At 38.8% G+C, this 18,600-nt stretch overlaps 1 protein-coding gene across 1 annotated transcript in view; it reads right to left on the bottom strand.

The window, feature by feature from the left end:
* Window positions 1-18,600, bottom strand: part of LOC147135186 (uncharacterized) — a 60,104-nt gene that overhangs the window by 11,368 nt on the left and 30,136 nt on the right. Inside the window, exons 23-52 of the mRNA XM_086054267.1 lie at window positions 18,095-18,148; window positions 16,441-16,485; window positions 16,102-16,155; window positions 15,144-15,188; window positions 14,279-14,332; window positions 14,044-14,097; window positions 13,912-13,965; window positions 12,571-12,624; window positions 12,301-12,354; window positions 11,507-11,551; window positions 10,982-11,026; window positions 9,996-10,103; window positions 9,810-9,863; window positions 8,770-8,823; window positions 7,428-7,481; window positions 6,589-6,696; window positions 6,278-6,331; window positions 6,082-6,189; window positions 5,232-5,285; window positions 5,029-5,082; window positions 3,924-3,977; window positions 3,778-3,831; window positions 2,976-3,083; window positions 2,770-2,823; window positions 2,603-2,656; window positions 2,461-2,514; window positions 1,476-1,529; window positions 1,148-1,201; window positions 1,002-1,055; window positions 771-824 (exon numbers count right to left, since the gene is read on the bottom strand). Of these exons, the coding sequence (XP_085910393.1) occupies window positions 771-824; window positions 1,002-1,055; window positions 1,148-1,201; window positions 1,476-1,529; window positions 2,461-2,514; window positions 2,603-2,656; window positions 2,770-2,823; window positions 2,976-3,083; window positions 3,778-3,831; window positions 3,924-3,977; window positions 5,029-5,082; window positions 5,232-5,285; window positions 6,082-6,189; window positions 6,278-6,331; window positions 6,589-6,696; window positions 7,428-7,481; window positions 8,770-8,823; window positions 9,810-9,863; window positions 9,996-10,103; window positions 10,982-11,026; window positions 11,507-11,551; window positions 12,301-12,354; window positions 12,571-12,624; window positions 13,912-13,965; window positions 14,044-14,097; window positions 14,279-14,332; window positions 15,144-15,188; window positions 16,102-16,155; window positions 16,441-16,485; window positions 18,095-18,148 (1,800 nt within the window). The remainder of the gene's footprint in view (window positions 1-770; window positions 825-1,001; window positions 1,056-1,147; window positions 1,202-1,475; window positions 1,530-2,460; window positions 2,515-2,602; window positions 2,657-2,769; window positions 2,824-2,975; window positions 3,084-3,777; window positions 3,832-3,923; window positions 3,978-5,028; window positions 5,083-5,231; window positions 5,286-6,081; window positions 6,190-6,277; window positions 6,332-6,588; window positions 6,697-7,427; window positions 7,482-8,769; window positions 8,824-9,809; window positions 9,864-9,995; window positions 10,104-10,981; window positions 11,027-11,506; window positions 11,552-12,300; window positions 12,355-12,570; window positions 12,625-13,911; window positions 13,966-14,043; window positions 14,098-14,278; window positions 14,333-15,143; window positions 15,189-16,101; window positions 16,156-16,440; window positions 16,486-18,094; window positions 18,149-18,600) is intronic.

Below are 18,600 nucleotides of genomic sequence, written 5' to 3' on the forward strand. Positions count from 1 at the left end.
TTCAAGCCACCAATAGATTTAGCGTTAGTCTAGTTTTGTCACATCTGACCAATGAAATTACTGAACACATCACAGTGGACCAATGAAACTGACCGAGTTTTCCCTCATGAATATTCATTATAGAGAGAGACTGAGAAAGATTCTGGGAAGCTATTGTGTAACTAGCTGCATTCTGCACTGTACCCGCGGCAAATATATTGAGGGCACCACTATATGTACAAATTTGTTATGGCTAATTTATCTGTTGCGGCTTCTAAACAGGTGCGCTGTTTAGCACGGAAATTACGGTGACTCTTTTCAGACTAATTGATGTGAATTATTTTAGTTCTCATCGGCTCTTGAACTTCTTTGGAATGTGGCCTTTTGTTGAAGATTTTTGGGATCTTTTGGCCGACTATTTTGTAAGACAGATTCTCTTTGATTGCTTAATAGAATAGGTCATGAATCAGTCAGTAAAATGAACTCAGATTTCCCAAAAATATGATTATCTACAGTTAGTTTATGTTTTAACATGCAAGGCAAGTACTTTTTTCACACAGGGCGTTGAATAGTCTTTTCTTTCTAAACAAATGAAATACCATTTAAAAAAACTGCATTTGTTTGTTTACTTGGTTTATCTTTTTCTGATGATCCTAAGTGCAGAAACTACACAAACAAGAATTTGAGAAGCCGGCTAATACTTATGCAAGGAGTAAGAAAAAAAAAAAGTATCAACTATTCATTAGCTTCCACTGTATCTAGCCATCGTGTAAAGGTTATCAACAGCTTACCTTTTTTCCTTTTTCACCTTGATCCCCCATCTCGCCACGTAAACCAGGTTTACCCTTGGACATACAAAAAGAACATCAATTAGGTGATTATTACACTTGAAGGTTTACATATCACTTCCTGATCATCCTGTCTTTAGTCTAACCAAAGCACAATGAGCATCATCAGCTGCACACCACAACACAACAACACGGGTAAAACTAAGAAAAAAAACCTGAACAAAAGAGACTCACAATGGTTCCTGCCCAGCCAAGGTGGCCTGCTAGTCCCGTTTCCCCCTTTTCACCCTGAACAATAAAACACATTTTACTGTATGCACATGGGTCTGGATTTAATAAAATATGCACAAAACATGTGTCATTGTTTCCAGATATCCTACTTTTGGTCCTCTGATGCCCCTGGTTCCACGAATTCCAGCTTTTCCTCGTTTTCCCTGTTGCCAGGTTGGCCGTGTTTTTTAAATGAAGCAAAACAAAGAGGGGGTGCAGAGGAGAAAAACATATTTATTTGAGCCTCGTGACAAAGAATTTTGCACAGATTGCCTCTATTAAATACACCTTTCAACATTCGCTCCTTCTTTTTCTTTTCATAAACAGGACAAATGATTACTCTTTTAAAATACAGATCTCCAGCAGAAATGCATCCTTGAATTGTTTAAAGCCGAATTACACTGCACCATTTACACAACAATTCAAATAAGGGCTTACCCTCCGCCCAACATGCCCAATCTTTCCTGGTGAACCACTCTTGCCATCATTTCCCTGTCAAGGTAAAATAAAATCTCTTACTGAAAAAAAGTACAAAGTCAAGGACATATTTCACATTTTCATAAAGGCTCCAAGTATAGAAAAGTAGAAGTGTTTGTTTCAAAACAAGACAACAATTATCCGTTATTATGGGATTGCCCATGGTAAAGGCTACCAAATTCCCAAAGCGCATCAAATTCGGATCACAATACAACTGATATTTTTTTTTTCAGATCATCTATATATGGGTTCCCATCAAAACCTAATGGGAACGCCCATTTTCTGTATTGATTATGGTCATAGCCATGTCCCAGCTGCATGACTGATCCTGGACTGGTCACTGATCAGTCAGAGAGCACATAAAACAACCTTACACATATTTGCAAGTGTTGACAGATTAATTTGGGAGAATGTGAGAGGAAACCGGAGTACCCAGAGAAGACCCATACAAGTGTGGGGAGAACAGTCAAACTTAGCACAGAAATGTTCCAACAGAGATTCGAACCTGGATTTCCATACTGTGAGGCAAAAGTGCTAACCACTATGTTAATGGAACATTAATACCACAACTGTAAACAGAACATTCCATACGAACAAAACAAAGAAACAATGCATGACACTAAATACATCGGAAGTCAAAATGTTCAATAAGTTGAACAAAACAATAGCTCCTAAATTGTGTAATAGAAGTAGTCAAAATTGGAATAGTTAAAAAATGTCTGTATTTGATTAAACATATTAAGTTGATCTGAACAGAATACAAATATGTGGCACTGACTGTCATGAAGAATGATTTTTTTGTGTGTTTTTTTTTTTGGGGGGGGGAGTGCCCAGACACTGACATACAGATGCTAATAATATACATAATGTATTTTCATGTTAAACGTACAATTCAAGGAACAAAGGAAAAACTTGAGCGTAAAATACAAGACCATATTGGTGTTACCTTTTCGCCTTTTATGCCCTGTTTCCCCTCAGGTCCTTGTCTTCCTTGCCCTCCCTGCAAAGTAATATGTACTGCATCCAAAAACTGGAATCTGACGAAAACGTGATAAGGTTTGTAAAGTTAAAGAAAGTGACAATCTTACAGTTTTCCCAATGGGACCAGGAGGACCCTGGGGTCCCATCTCTCCAGGAGCTCCCTACAAGACACAGACGAAAACAATATCTCGGCTGAAAGTTTTCATGGAATTAACAGAGTGTTCAAGTAACTTCTGGGCGTAAACTACAACATGCTTGGCAAATTTGGATTTACCTCTAAGCCAGGAAGAGCTGAAGGACCTTGGATTCCTGACAAGCCTTCTTCTCCCTGCAAAATCAATCAAAACGGATTTTGTCAAATGTATTCATTTTGGGAAAGAATGTCATGTATTGACTTGATTCAGAATTAATTCTGAACATCGCAGTTCCATATGAAACAGACTAAGGAAATATAGCCATTGGTGGTATTTGTATAATAACCTGTTGCCCTGTTGGGCCTGGCACGCCGGGCTCTCCTTTCGCTCCTTGTTGCCCTGGTTCACCTTTAGCTCCTTGGTCACCTTTAGGGCCACCCTTTCCTAGTTGACCCTGTATATGTTACAGAAGTGGAAGTTGATATAGTGATATAATAGTAATTAAGGTAAAATGATGTCCTGTTAATTGAATATGTTGGGGATGTTTCATATTCCCTCTTTTTTTGTTAAATCTATACAGGTACAGTACATTGCCGTTGGGATATTTGGTACCAAACTGTGTTTACTAAAATATATCTCAGGGCCGGTGCCTCAGCGCCCTGAGGTGTGTGTGTGTGTGTGTGTGTGTATGTGGGGGGGGGGGGGGGGGGGGGGGGGGGTTGCGTGGGTGTGTGTGCGTGTGCATTCGAGAGCAGATGCGTGGGGATTGGCAGCAGCTGAGATCCATTCCTCCAAATGAAGGCAGTTCCTACTTAAGAGGTTCTGGGATGCAGACCACTTGCCAGATCGTCTTCGCTCCAAGTCGAGTTTGTACCTTCTAGCCCCCTTCTTGTCGTGTTTATGCAGTACTCAACGAGTCTCCGTCTTCGTTACCCTCTAAGTCACCCTACTCCGTGCTTCGACCATCTCTGCTCGCCCGCCTCCCAGCCTGCCTGCATCGATGTTGCCAGCCTCTTCACGAGCCCTCACCTCCAAGAGCTCTTTACTAAACTTTTGCTCACTCCACCTGCTCTTCTCCATTTCTGCGCCTCGGTTCTCTCCCCCAACACGTCCGTGACAATATATTGATTTGTTCATGTCTCACTTACATATGGGCCCACTTTTCCAATGTCTCCTCTGACACCCCGCATTCCAGGTATTCCCTTTAAACAGAACATAACACACACACAAACATTCACAAATATGTCTCTCTGCACATGTTGTACAAAAATGTTTGATACAATTAAAACTTTACCTCGGGGCCTCTTGACCCGCCAGGTCCCGGTTTTCCGATATTGCCAGACTCTCCCTGGAGAGGTACATAAAAGTCATTTAAATGACTGTAACTGGGTGGTGTTAGTCATTCCAGAATCGAAAGACAAATTAGGCGCAAATATTTTTGAAAAACTGAATTATTTCATACATTTTCATTATATGTTCAAGAAAAAAGGTTATAAGCAATCATATAACTTGATTTGTGCGGCATCAACAGTACACTTTGACATTTTATTTGTCTCAAACCTGTTACTAGTCAGCTACTCAAGCACTTGAAAAACACATTTTAAAACATATTTTTGAATACAACCTATATAATTAAAAAATAATGTCACATTTATATGAATACTAATTTCATTTTAGTATTACTGTATTTGTAGAAACAGGGTTGCAAATTGCTGCTCTTTGCTCAAGAGTAGATGCTAGCTGTGTTACATGTAAATGCTAACTGATCAATAACAAACTAGCTAAGTTTTTTATAATAAAAAGACACACATTTTGATATGAATGTATTTTGCTTATAATATGAGTATCAATGTTGTATTTGCTTGAAAGACACTCCATTATGGCTGAAAACATGAAGAAAAGTTAAGACCGGCAAAAGAGAGGCCTTTACGGGTACCTACCCATGGACAGAACAATTAGCATATCATTTCTTTCTCTTCCTCTAGAGGTCTAAAAAGGTTTTAGGAACAGGGTTGTGTGTTGAGAGACACAACTTCAGAAATGTTTTAACAATTACAAGAAAGAGATACTATCATGTGTCCCCCACAAAAGTGTATTTAAAACTCTGTTTACTCCGTTATAGAGTGTATTATGTAAATTGATCATCAAGAGGGAGGGCAAAAGTAAAAAGCTGTTTTAGGAGTTGCTAAATAACTACAGTATTTTGTTTTTTGACTATTCATGAAACGTTTTTATTAAATAGCCACAGTTACATTTTGCATCAAGACAAGGATAATTCACGCAACCAGTTCATGTGTTTTTATTTTATGCCGGGTGATTGCGGGGTAGTGGGTTGGGTGGCAGCAGAAAATGTCATTCAAATGATCTGGAATGACCCACATCACTTCATTACAGATCACCTTTTGTCCTTGAAGTCCCTTTGGCCCTGGGGGTCCAGAGGTTCCTGCATTTCCCTTGGAGTCAAACAAACACACCAGAAAAGAAGTATTAAAACTCCACACAGCCATTATTATAAACAATTGGTGGTACTTATTGAATATATTTTACTTATACAGTAGCATGATTTATTCACAGCCATGGTGAGCAACAGACAGAGACTGACCTCTAACCCCATAAGACCTGCACGGCCCACTTCACCGACCAGACCTGGTTCACCCTATTCAATAAAAAAGAGACATCAAAGCAAACATTTGTTCTTCATGCATATCAGTAAGTCTTCAGCACCAGCAGTTCTGGCAAAGGCAGTCGCCAGTTGTGAATATTCCCCATCGCGTAGTATGCTACGAACTGACAGATGCATGAACATCCTTAACATCATCAACTACATTCACCTCACCTGTAACGGTCACATCGTCACTCCCAGGCAGAAACTCCCTATGTCCAAATTCGGTCAATTTCCTACTTCTTCACAAATCTATACCAATAGTCAGTCCCCGAATGGGTCCGTTACTTTGACAAATTATTGACAAATCCAAAGTGTTGAAAATAGCTTGCTCACTTTGATAACGGAATGCTAACGGCTCAACAAGTAAGTAGCCTTTTTGGTTTCCTAAAAGGTGTTGGTTGATGATGCAAGAACGCCGCTTGAAGTCAGATTTAATTTTCTCCTAGATTATTTTGCTGAACTGAAATTCTGAAAACATATGAGTGCTATTAAAGTTTTAATATTTAGCAAAAAAGGAATTCTTGGTTGTACATGTATCCCACCTTGCATCATCCCATTGTTCGCGCTTTAGTTAAGCATAAATGTCGTGCTACAAAACTAGTGTTCCAATAGTTCCAGTGATTTGTCTAGTACTCTAAAATCCAACCAAATATACACTTTTTAGTCAATGTTGAAATCTAAGTACGGTACACAAAACATGATTCGTAAAACTGCCTTCTGTTTTGCAACGTGCTGTGGATGACTAAGACTCCTATAACTGAAAAATATAAAGCAACACTTGGCTCACCATTAATCCAATATGGCCTTTCTCCCCCTTTGGGCCTTTTTCACCATTTTCTCCAAGTTCTCCCCAAGTGCCCTCACGACCAGAAAAGCCTTGAGGTCCCACATCACCCTGCGGTCAACAGTTTGATCAATCAGAAGCATACAGTAGAGTCCCACTTAACTTCATCACATATATCAAGACTATTAGTAAAGCTGACCTTGTCTCCTTTGAATCCAGGATCTCCTACTTCACCAGGATGGCCGACATCCCCCTGCAGAGGAGGAGTGAACAACAACATTGAATTTCCTGTATATTAGTGATGAACTGGGGTGTACTGACTTTGTTAGGATACATCCAATGTAGATTTCAAAAAGCAATGAGTAAAACATTGAAAAATGGAGATAAATTCGCGATACAATCTGGTGTTTTTTTTTTTTTTTTAAAGACTTCTTCAATAAGCATTTGTATGAATCTCCATAATTTAAAAGGAGAATGCTCGTCATTCAAACAGAAGATCAGTGCACCAACCTCTTTTCCAATGGGTCCTGGTGGACCCCGTAGTCCTTTTGGGCCTTCAAGTCCTCTCACTCCCGGCAGTCCCGAAGGACTAGGTTTGCCTCGAGGCCCGGGGTCCCCCTGTCCCAAATAAGAGAAGAAAGGAGGTGTTAAGTTGACATGATTCCTAGCTTCTGTCAGCATTGCAGGATAAACAGTATAGCAGGGCAATCTATGGATTAAGCCATTTGCAAAGCAAAGTGCAGTACAGGTGTTTTCGGCCATCTTTTCATTGGATGCAGCGATGGTGATTATGTTGATGAGGACAAATATACAATTACAAGGAAAAGCATTTAAATCTTTAAGAGAAAAATTCAACCCAAATATTTTTTTTCAAGAATATGTTCTATGCAGGCCCACTAGTTGAAACATGGCATTTTGATTAAAATTGCGTTTGTGGAATATGAGTTAAGCAGCAAAATCCACCCGTTTTTAGCCATCTCACAAGGCGGCCATTTTGTCACTTCTGTCGACTGACAATGACATCAGAGATGCTCAGCACTCAGATAACGACCAATCATGGTTCAGCTTCAGAAAACAGGTGAGCTGTGATTGGTCGTTACCTTAGCCCTGAGCAATTGTGATGTCACTTTCAGTTGACAGAAGTGACAAAAGGGCCACCCGCAGAGATGGCTAATAACGTGTGGATTAACTAGTATTTATCAGAATGCCTTGTTTCAACGAGTGGACCTGAATAGAACATATTCTTGAAAAAAATACATTTGGGTTGTCTTTCCTTGAAAGGCTTCCATATGACCTTTTTGTACAGAAAATGACAAAGGCTTTGGAATGAATCTTCAAGATTGACTGACCGGGTCTCCTTTCCATCCAGGTGGTCCTTCATCTCCTGTGTGGCCCGGTTGACCCTGATCAGTGAAACATTCATGAATTCGGTTTAAACTACAACCATAATAACAAACATACCATAAATCACGATAGTATCTTTTTAACAGATCACTTTGTGATACAGCTCTTTTATCAAATTACATTTGATTGTACAGATATAGAAATTTTACTTAATTTACTTACAGTAAACATTATTTAACCCATTAGGACGGGAGCGCATAACTGCATTTCTACCACTAAAACCGGGAGAGCGGTTGTGTGTTTCTCCCTTTAAAGCCGGGAGAGTGTTTACGTCATTTTCTTTTTTTAATTCAATTCTCGGTCTTTTAGCCAATGAAATGCATCAGAATATACATGTGATGGTGTTGTGAGTTGTCGGAGGAGATCCGGAATTTTTTTGAGGAGTGATGGCGGCACAGTCAATCGCGAGAGCTCTGATATAAGTCCCGGCAGTGATATAGACACGCTCGCGGACTTTAAAGCCGTGAAACCATCCAAACATGATGTATGGTTAAGATATATGTTCGTAGACAGTGAGAATTTCAACGTCTTTGTAAGAGAACACAGCATGGTACCGGTAATTACCACTCAATTTTTTTTAATAAAAAAATTGTGCTTCACTTGCATCTTCGATTGAAACAGTAAAGATTTAATAAACTCGGGCCTGTGTGAAAGCCACATGTCTAAGCTCTCATATTTTGGGGAATTATGTTTCTGCTACAGGGGCTGAGATATTAATTATTTTGTAGGTGGCGAAAATGTCAGGTTTTCAAGGGTGACTGCAAAGACGACCATAGGTTTTCGAGAGGGGCTTCAGGCTTTAATGGGTAAAAGACCCTGTAAAGTGTAAGTGTAAAATGTTTTATAAATTTGACACTCCGCAAAGAAGAGCGTTGTTAACAAGTGTGCAGTCGCCATGTGTCTTTTGCAAACACTTTTCCAAACATTTGCGCGTTGTTTCTAAGCATCGCTAAAAGACGCTAATGACAGAGGTGACCCCCTGATTTTTGTCAACATTCGTCAGAAAAGTTGACGAATCCAACATTTGCTGCCTTCGCAAGCATTCGCTGCAGTCAGCTCATTTAACGCTCAACAACTCATTCCTAAATTGTTTTTTGTCTTTGCACATTTTCAGCACTTATATTGAATGTATATAGAAAGAATTCACAAAAATGACTTAGCATGGTCTTTAAAATCCAGGATGTTAAAAATACAACCTAAAATGCATAAAAGGAGAATAAATATTCAATTGATTGATTTCAAATATTTATGAGTTTTTTTTTGTTTTTTTGTTTATATGAAACCAACCTGTTGTCCATCAAGTCCAGTAGGGCCGGCATCACCAGCTAAGCCAGGTAAACCCTAAAGGTAACAGACACCAACTTTTAATAGTTCAACATGAATTTCATTGGCACGTAAGTACTACAAATCTTTAACCCTCCTGTTATGTTATGGGGAAAAATTGAAAGTTGTTGCAATTACTCCCCCCCCCCAGTATTTTACTATAGAACTTGTTCTATTTCTCATACTTAGAATCTAAATTTTGTAAAAGTAAATTTCACAAATTTCCAATCTACAGTTCAGGTGTATTTTATTGTAAAGGTGTATTTTGTCCTAAAAAAAAGGTGCTTGATTACACAGCCAATAAAGAATGGGGAGACTAATTGGACAAAGAAATATGGACCTTAAGTACCAAAATACACAAACACATGCATTGCATGTTATTTATTTCTTGGTGTTTTGTATTCATTTCTAGTTGCAAACATGGTAAACATATAGAATATAATAAAATGAATATGAATAAGACATTTTGTATTTCTATTGCTCTCTGTACTATTTCACCCATTACTGACAATTTTGTATTTTTCCTCGCACTATATTGCTGTTGTTTTTATGTCATGTAAAGCGACACTGAGTAATTTAAAAGAGCGATATGAATAAAAAAAAAAATTATTATCATACATCGTTTTGAAATAATTGTCTTACTATTCAGTGGGCAAGCCAATTGAAGACTTTGATATATTTCTTCTGCAATTTTCAACCTATGAAAAAAGCTTCTTATAAAAGTACTAAATATTACATCATGCACACATTTGCTTTTCATTTGTGTAAGTTCTGCGTGATTCTAGTCAAACTGATGAGACGTGAACCGTAATTGTGTTGTTGGTGTGGTTCAAGCAATGCTTGTTGGGATTTTTTGGTTTGTGATTTATTTTTCATGATTGAACATGCAGGGGATTACATGGACCTACGAAAGGGGCGTAACAGGAGAGTTAACGAGCAAGAAAAAAAAGATGTGAATTTTGTTCTGTTGTTGTTAAAGCAAACCCCATTTAAGTGTAGGTGACCTTGTCTCCTCTTTCTCCTGCTGCTCCTATTAATCCAGCCGCGCCTTGAAGGCCCTGTGGCGATCCAATAAATGTGATTTCATACAAATTCAAATTGTATCACCATTGAGTTACCATATTTCTAGACTATGCAAGTAACAGTATCCTGCACATTAAAATGGCAGTTGATGGTAAATACCCACTCACTGGGATTCCTGCTGGTCCAGGTGGCCCCTGAGGTCCAGGAGACCCATTACTTCCCCGGGGCCCAGGTTTTCCAGTAGCTCCGGCATCACCTGAGAGACCTGGAGCACCCTGAGAATAAGAAGGATGGATTGCTTTTAGGATGGGGAGCAACAATTAGGACACAAAACTGGTTGCAAGTTACAATGAATACAAAAGAACAAAGAATATTGTTGGAAATTTGAACGCAGTCTTGGGCGAAAATTTCCCCTTTGACTTTCCAATCAATTATATATATGTATATTTTTTTACATACAATCATGGGAAAATATTTCCTATCAATTAAATGAGTTATTAAAACAATGTTCCAAGGAGAAAGATGATACTGCACCGGAAGATGATACTATATCTGGTTAAACGTCTTACAAAGTTTCACTTTCATACCAGATGCTTTTTTGTATCCATCAACAAGCGTCTCGGAAAACTTGTCTGGATATTTGACCGCTCTTTTCAGCAGAATTGGTGGAGTTTATTTAACGTGGTTGGTTTCCTTAAGCCATCCAACTTTGGTTTGAGGTGAATTTGAAAAATTTGGATAGCGCCCCTTCTTCATTACTCCATCCAATTTGTGTAGCGCACCAGTATCACTGCCAGCGCATGATGCTCCAACCTCCTTGCTTGACAGATGGTACAGTAATCTTAGAACTGAAACTCTTGAGACCCTATCAGTTTGTAGTGATGCAAAACTTCCTTGTGAGTGGAATGCAACCCTGGTGTTCCAGCAGTTTAGAGTTCATGACAGGCTTGAGCCTTGGTACTTCCTGGTTTGCTCCCTAACACCCGAACCAATGTCCTTTGAGGATGTGGCAGTCAATTGGAAATTGGAAATTGTGGCAGGTGTGTTCTGATTCCCATTACCATGAGTTTGAATGTAATCATATACCACTGGGGAAATGTGTCACAGTAAATTCAGTTAACTGATCAGCCTTCATTTGAGAGCTGTGACTTACCGGTGCACCCTGAATCCCTTTGGGTCCTTCATCTCCAGGTCGACCCTGGCGGGAAACAATGTTACAAGGATGTAAATGTAGGCGGAAACAGAAATACAGTAGATCATGAACAAAAGAGGCTTTAGTAATATAAAATGAAAGCAAGTTTGACATGCCCTTTTAAGTGCAGTCAAGAGTAATTTCATTGCTCAATTATCAAAACATGCTTTGAAAAGATATTCACTGATGCATGTTGACGTACAGTATATGCATCTCTTTACATAATGATTTCAGTAAATGACATGCCACTCATTCAATTTCTACCGCTTATCCTGGTCAGGTTCATGGGTGACGCGAGGCAAGGTACACCCGAGATAGGTTGCCAGTCAATCACAGAGCAAATAGACAAAACATAAACAAACAAAAACAACAAAAAAAACATTCATACTCACCTTCGCACAAGCTGGCAATTATTCTGACGTTTCAGTTAACCGAACGTGCATATTGCATATTGTACTAATATTGTATTCCCAAATCAATCCTCACCTGTGATCCCTGGGGACCCTTTTCCCCAGGGGAACCTGGCAGACCCTAAAAACAAAAGTAGAACAAGCAATGTGAAACATGTTTATTCTGTCTTCAATTTACACAAGCTATTGAAATATCAATATTTTATATAAATATAAAAAATATATCTTTTTTATATTATCCCAGCCCAAAATCAATCTCTTGTACTGCCATGTATTGCGTTTGTAGATCCAAGGTGAAAAAAGATCCTAGCTTAATTACGAACAGAACACAATGAGGAAAACTCAAATGGAAGTCCAGAAAAGCAGCTCAGCAAAAATAATTACCATAACAGAAAGATATTCCTCCGACTTCAAGATATGTATAATTTTTATTACTTAATATAATTTTTAAGTACTGGTAGTTTTTATTGATTTGTTTGTGGCCAATTTTAGTTGTATTTTTAGATAATGTATACATCATCTCGTTGGGTTGTTGAGGCTGTATATATGAAGAAAGCCCTAAATGCCTCCTCTTGATTTTCTCTTACAAATGAACAAGCAAGTAATGCAGTTGGTGCAATTTTCAAAGGTCTTAATGTCAATCCAAGGCAACAAAATTTAAATATCATTATATAAAAAGTGATACTTTTCGACTCTAGTCCTGCATTTGGGAGTATATTAGTAATACTTTTTTGTATGTGGATTTTCGCTGTTCTTGGGCAAGCCCTGTCGATATCCTCCTTAAATATGTGCGCGTGCGTCATGTTCCACCACTCCCCTCAATATTTTCGGGGAAATACGGCACAGGTACAGCAACTATATTATACTTACTGGAGGGCCTGGCTTCCCAGCAGGCCCAGGAAAACCTCGAAAACCGGTCTCACCCTGGTGCAGAAAACAGAGACTTTTTTTTTTGTGCATGCAATACTGTTTAATTAAATGAATAATTTACTTGTTTAACTTAAGTCTGTATTAACAGTGACAAAATTGCAGGTTGATGTTGAAATTTGCTATTGTCAATAGCAACATACCCATGTCAAAACTCAATGCTTTTCTAAATTAAAACATTGTTAAAGAAGGCAGAGGGACACATTACGTTACCCTCTCTCCAATGGCTCCTGGATGCCCGCGCATGCCCACGGTGCCGTGGATACCCTGATGGTGAAAGCAACAACATCCAGAAGAATGTAAATATTCACAAATGAATGTCACAAAATCTATTAGCTTTAACATCACCCAATGACTGCAAGACATTTATTGGGAATAGTATAAATGCCATTTGTTTAACATTCACATAGACAGTAGCAAATCAATAATGGTGCATGTGCTTGCAATATGTAACTTTGTAGCGTGACTGAAGAAATAGTAATCAAAAAGTTGAACACCACCACTCCTGTGTACTCCTTTACACAGGAGGATCAGCACTAAGAACTATTTTCTTTTTTGTTGTTGTTGTTGAAAACGGTACTGATCAAAGGTATAAATGTACTTTATTTATTCACGCCATTCAAAGTCAATCCAAACATATTTTTTTCAAGAATATGTTCTATGCAACACCACTAGTAGGAAAAAGGCATTCTGATAAATATTGCATTTGTGGAATAAGAGTTTATACACTCATTTTAGCCATCTCCGGGGGCGGCCATTTTGTCACCTCTGTCGACTGAAAATGACATCACAGTTGCTCAGGGCTAGCCTGACTCCCCCTTTAAAGGTTTATTAAAACAGTGCCACAAAAATAACATGTACACTTTTATTACAGGCTTTGTTTAAGATATAAAACGATTAATTTTATGTCTTGAGGTTATGTTTTTTTTTACACTTGTATGGTACATAAGAATAGTAAAAATCTCAATTTCGAAGTCAATTCACCCTCAACAACCCTCAATCCCGCAGTTTCATATTAGCTATGTGTCATCAACGCATCATCAACAGTTGAATAAACAACTCATTGTTTATCAACTAATTGTTAATAATCGTTTTTAAGTTGTAACTGCATTTTACAGGTTCATTACAATTAAGAATGTTAAATCGTTACTTAAAACATGCCTGGATTTGACCATGAAACGGTTTCATTCAATTTTGATTGCTTCTGATGGTTGTGTTTGCATATTGGCGCTCCACCAGCATTCCATGATGGCTTGTATTCAAACTCAAAGCATACACATTATTTCTTTAAGAATTGTGAAAAAAGGGATCCCCTATTGACAAATATTATAGACCCCGACAAAGTGCTTTGAAATTGCGATGGCACGCAAGTACAGGAAGAATATTAAAAACACCACACAAGACTAGACCGTGAGGCAGACATGGCAACCACTACCAAACTGTGCTGCTATGTAGACTACCACAAACATGAATTTGAGGATGTTATCTTATGGTAAAACGAATTCACACTGAAACGGATTCATATGCTGTTTAATATGTTAAAGAATCACTTACATACATGCCAACTGGGCCCTGTGGTCCCTCCATGCCAGGCTTCCCTGTGAAACCCTGAGACAACACACATTCCATCATGTACTGAATGTAGACATTGCACTGTAATTGTTACGTGACTGACTGTGGACTAACCTTTTCGCCTGGGGCTCCAGTCATGCCCTGAGGTCCTGGCGAACCTTGCGGGCCCTTCAAAGTAAAAGCATCAGACATCATCATAATGCTATGACCAGCACACGTTCAGCTAATTAGACTGTGGCTGTCCAAGTGCATTTAATACAGATGCTTTCTTGGGTTGAATAAATCCCTTCAGTTCATTTTCAGAGATCTACTTTCAAGTATGTTTACTGTACAGTATACTGAGGCATACCATCGAACCCAATGGCCCATCAGCTCCTCTTTCTCCAGAAATTCCTTGAGGACCCTGAAAAGAAGTCACAGAGGAAAAAAGAAAATTTGGGTTAGTTAGTGTAATCAGAGGCACAGTTGAATTATGAAGTGTTTAATATCTGTGTGTGTGGGGGGGGCATGTGTGTTTTGACTGCCTCAGAAAACAAAACAGATGTTTTCAGTGTATTTGTGTGAAAAGAAAAAAAATGCTTGTACCTCAAAAACCTAAATCATCAGTTCAGTCATTTAAATTGCATCATCAAAGAGAGCATGCCATATTCAACACTTCAGATAAGCCAATCATTTGTAATAATAACACCCACATTGGTGGACCGACCAATAGATTTGTGAAAAAATATGACATTTACCAAATTGTGACATAGGAGGTTTCGGTCAACATGAGCGATTTGCAGATTTGCTTATTTCCCCACATAAACGGGTACAGTGGCTGGATTGGCTGTCGTGCATATTGGGCAGCCGCCCGGTGGGCTGGTGTCTTCAGGGGCCGATACGGTCCAATTAATTAATTTTTCATAACGTTTTTGCAATTACTCCCCCACACCATGACTGTGGCTTGAATGAGAAACAATGACTTCTCATTTACAGAGAAGGTAAGTGCTCGTGTCTGACGTCAACATGTGCTTGCGCGCTGGTGCCTTCCTGTGTGGGGTTTACACGTGTTTGCATGCATGTGTGAAGAAGAAAACACGCACGGACGTATGTTAAGATGACAGAGAATGAATATATAGAAGTCAAGCTGAGACAAAAGATCAGTTAAAAAGCCAAGCAACTGGAATGATGTCATCGAGTAAACATAAAGGGCGTTGAACAAGCGAATCTCTTACCATGAGCCCTTTATTACCCACAGGGCCAGCTGCACCCAAGAGACCCTAATAAAGAAACAAAATATATGTTTTTCCCAGCAGCAGAGTTTCATGAAAGTGCAAACACTTCAAATAATTCCAGACGCATTTTTTAGGCAATATTTTTTTGTCCAACAAACTGCCCAAAACACGGATGATGCAGTTGCAGACGTTTGAGCCCCCTGTCCTTTGATGTTTTTACAAGCTGAGTGAGACCGTAATCACCCTCATCCTCTGGCTTGGACTAAAACATACTTCTTGTTTACAGCCTTTGTGTCTTTTTTTTTTTTTTTTTACCAGTTTTAAAAACACCTAAACAATTTTGTCATATGAATTGTTGTGAGACATTATGGCATCACTTTTTCTGTCCACCACCAGTTATATATCTCAAGTATAGAATTTTTGTAACTATGATTTTGATCTTCCTAAGAAGTATATCGGTTTCTTTTTTTTAAATAATAAATGCATTTGTTTTAGATGACCCTTGCACTCCCTGCATCCTGCATCCCCGTAGTTGGGGCTAACTGCCTTTCGCCTGCAAAGAATCACAACAAACCGCCTTCATGTGACGACTCATGAATCCCTTGTAATATTAAGTGCTCAATTAATATTTTTGCATCGTGGTAAAACAATTCAGTGTATCATCTAATATTATCTAAGGATCATCAAAGCTAGGTTGTAGCTAAGAAGAAATATCCCGATTTGACCTCATCTGCCTCGACTTATGTGTAGGATGTTATTCAAAATCAGTCGTTTGACGGTCATAAGAGACTTACAACAAATAAAGCACTGAAAAAAAAATCCTAAAATATACAGTTCATCCCATTTCTGTACGTACTTCATATAATTAAAAACTTGACAGAACCGCAGACGGGGGTAGATTATACAACACATACACACATAATTTACAAGTGATTAAAATATGACAGAGAATGGGAACCTGTGTACCAGGCTTTCCTTCTGGTCCCTGTGGTCCAGGGTTACCCGCCAAACCCTAAAATGTGTCAATCAAATACACAAACAGACATACATTAACATTCATATATAGAACTCTTTTTTTTTTTCAAAGTTCAACTTTAACTTGAAAACAAATATATTGGATTGCTGCCCATCAACGTCTCAGAAAATTTAAATAATCTTTTCATGCATGATATAAAGCATGACAATTGAATGAAAATGATGATAACCTTTGCCGATGATCTCTAACATTAATACACAGCCTGACCTTTGAAGTAAATGACAGTGTGCATGTAAACAGATTTCTGACAGGCAAGATTACCGATGGACCTGGCTGCCCACTGGGTCCCCTCTGTCCTGACCGACCCTGGAGAAAAGAAAGACAGAATGACAAAGACAAAAAAGGTACCAAATTAATTACATCGTATATCAGCAGTTACAACCAAGCTAGTAGAGTGATTTTTGTTGTTGTTTTTCCATTTAAAAGTCCCTCCCTCTTCATACCATCGCCAAACACAGAAAGTGGGAGGCAAGAAGTTGTGTTTGAGGGCTGGAGAAAAACAAATCGACTAACTTCGCTAAGTCGACCACAATGATTGGCTGACACGAAATCATTTCTGCCTCAAAACTGTAATTAATAATTATAAAATCATATTTGTGTCGCCCGGAACCACGTTTGGCCAGTTCCATGTTTACCACATGGACATTTGTTGTAGATGAATGGACTCAGTCAATGGTGTTATTGTTTTCATGCAGGAATACAGACACACACAAAGAAAAACATGCCCAAGGTGTGGGGTCGATTTAAACGAAAAATTGAGAAAAATAACATTTTATGTAATTACTATATGGCAAAGCCTAATCGGGGTAGCTTGGACAGGAGAATGTGTACATGTCACGTAAGTCCATGGTAACGGGCAGTAACAAGTTGTTTTTTTAACTCGTTAGCTAATGTAATACAGTTTTCCATCGCTACTTTATGGTTCGGTTATTGCGGATTCACTCCATTGCAAATTTTCATTTGTGACCTTAACTCTACCTCGCTATTTTGGCAAGTTTTCTTGCTATTTTCTTCCTTGTAAGTCGGACTAGTAAAAAAAAAAGTCAATCTTTTATCCATCCATCCATCCATTATCTGTACCGCTTCTCCTCACAAGGGTCGCGGGGCGTGCTGGAGCCTATCCCAGCTGTCTCTGGGCAGTAGGCGGGGGACACCCTGAACTGGTTGCCAGCCAATCGCAGGGCACACAGAGACAAACATCCGCACTCACAATCACACCTAGGGGCAATTTAGAGTATCCAATCAACTTACCATGCATGTTTTTTTTTTGGAATGTGGGAGGAAACCGGAGTGCCCGGAGAAAACCCACGCAGGCACGGGGAGAACATGCAAACTCCACACAGGGAGGCCGGAGCCGGGATCGAACCCTCGACCTCTGAACTGTGAGGCGGACGTGCTAACCAGTCGACCACCGTGCCGCCAGTCAATCTTTTAGTCCTCTGTATTTCCAATGCCGTCTGGCAGATATGTAGAGGTGGATTCTAAAAACATTCATTCGTGACAGCCCTAGTTTTGATCACATTGGAAAACTTGTTAGCAGCATCATGCAAACACTACTTAATCATGTTCCAAGAAACTCAGGTACACTTTTGGTTATTGCAGTCCTATTGCACTGAAGCCATGTGAGTAGTGACTGACCTGATTCAACAGATAGAGCTTGGGTTATTAAAAAAAAAAACCCAAAAAACCTCCTGAACATGACAACTACCCATAGGACTGAAAAAAGAACATCCCAACTATTTTCCAATCGATTGAGTAAGACAATCAAGATTGTTCAGAATGTTTCAGGCAAAGGTCTGCGCTCAAGAGCCATTAAGTGTGATTCTGGTTCCTAATGTTTTCTCTATTATTTTTGTATTAAAAGGTTTTTTTTTATGTAATGGCTACATTATGAAAAGAAAAACAAGAGATTTACCCTGTTCCCTCTGGGTCCTGTTTTGCCATTTCGTCCATCTGGTCCTCTGTTACCCTTGAAGAAAGTTAACACAATGTATTGATGAATGTGACTGTGGCCTTAATGTGTGGATTTTGTGTTCATTTGCATGTTGTGTTGTGATGTTTTTTTTTTTTTTTTCTGCATTTATATGTTCAAACAGAGCAATCAATCACTGTGCGTAACAATAATCATATTAGGAAATGTTTGTTGTTTGGCTGCTCTTGTTCAACATGAACACAACGATCTGAAAATTCACAAACAACCGATAATGTTAAAATACAGCTAATAAGTCATTAAATGTTCCAGATTAAGTAAAAAAAAGTGTAAAAAAAAGTTTCAATACAATACAGTGCATGCTTTACTTAATTGTGAAAAGGTAGGGTGGAGTTTTCATATTTCTCATACATCCCAATAACCCACCATTCCAGTAAAATACAGATGTTTAACATTCTGTTGTTACAGGGTGGCTATTAAAGATACATGTA

This window comes from Filicampus tigris, chromosome 15, assembly GCF_054856515.1.
Source record: "Filicampus tigris isolate MCC_2025a chromosome 15, RoL_Ftig_1.0, whole genome shotgun sequence".
NCBI classification, from domain to species: domain Eukaryota; kingdom Metazoa; phylum Chordata; class Actinopteri; order Syngnathiformes; family Syngnathidae; genus Filicampus; species Filicampus tigris.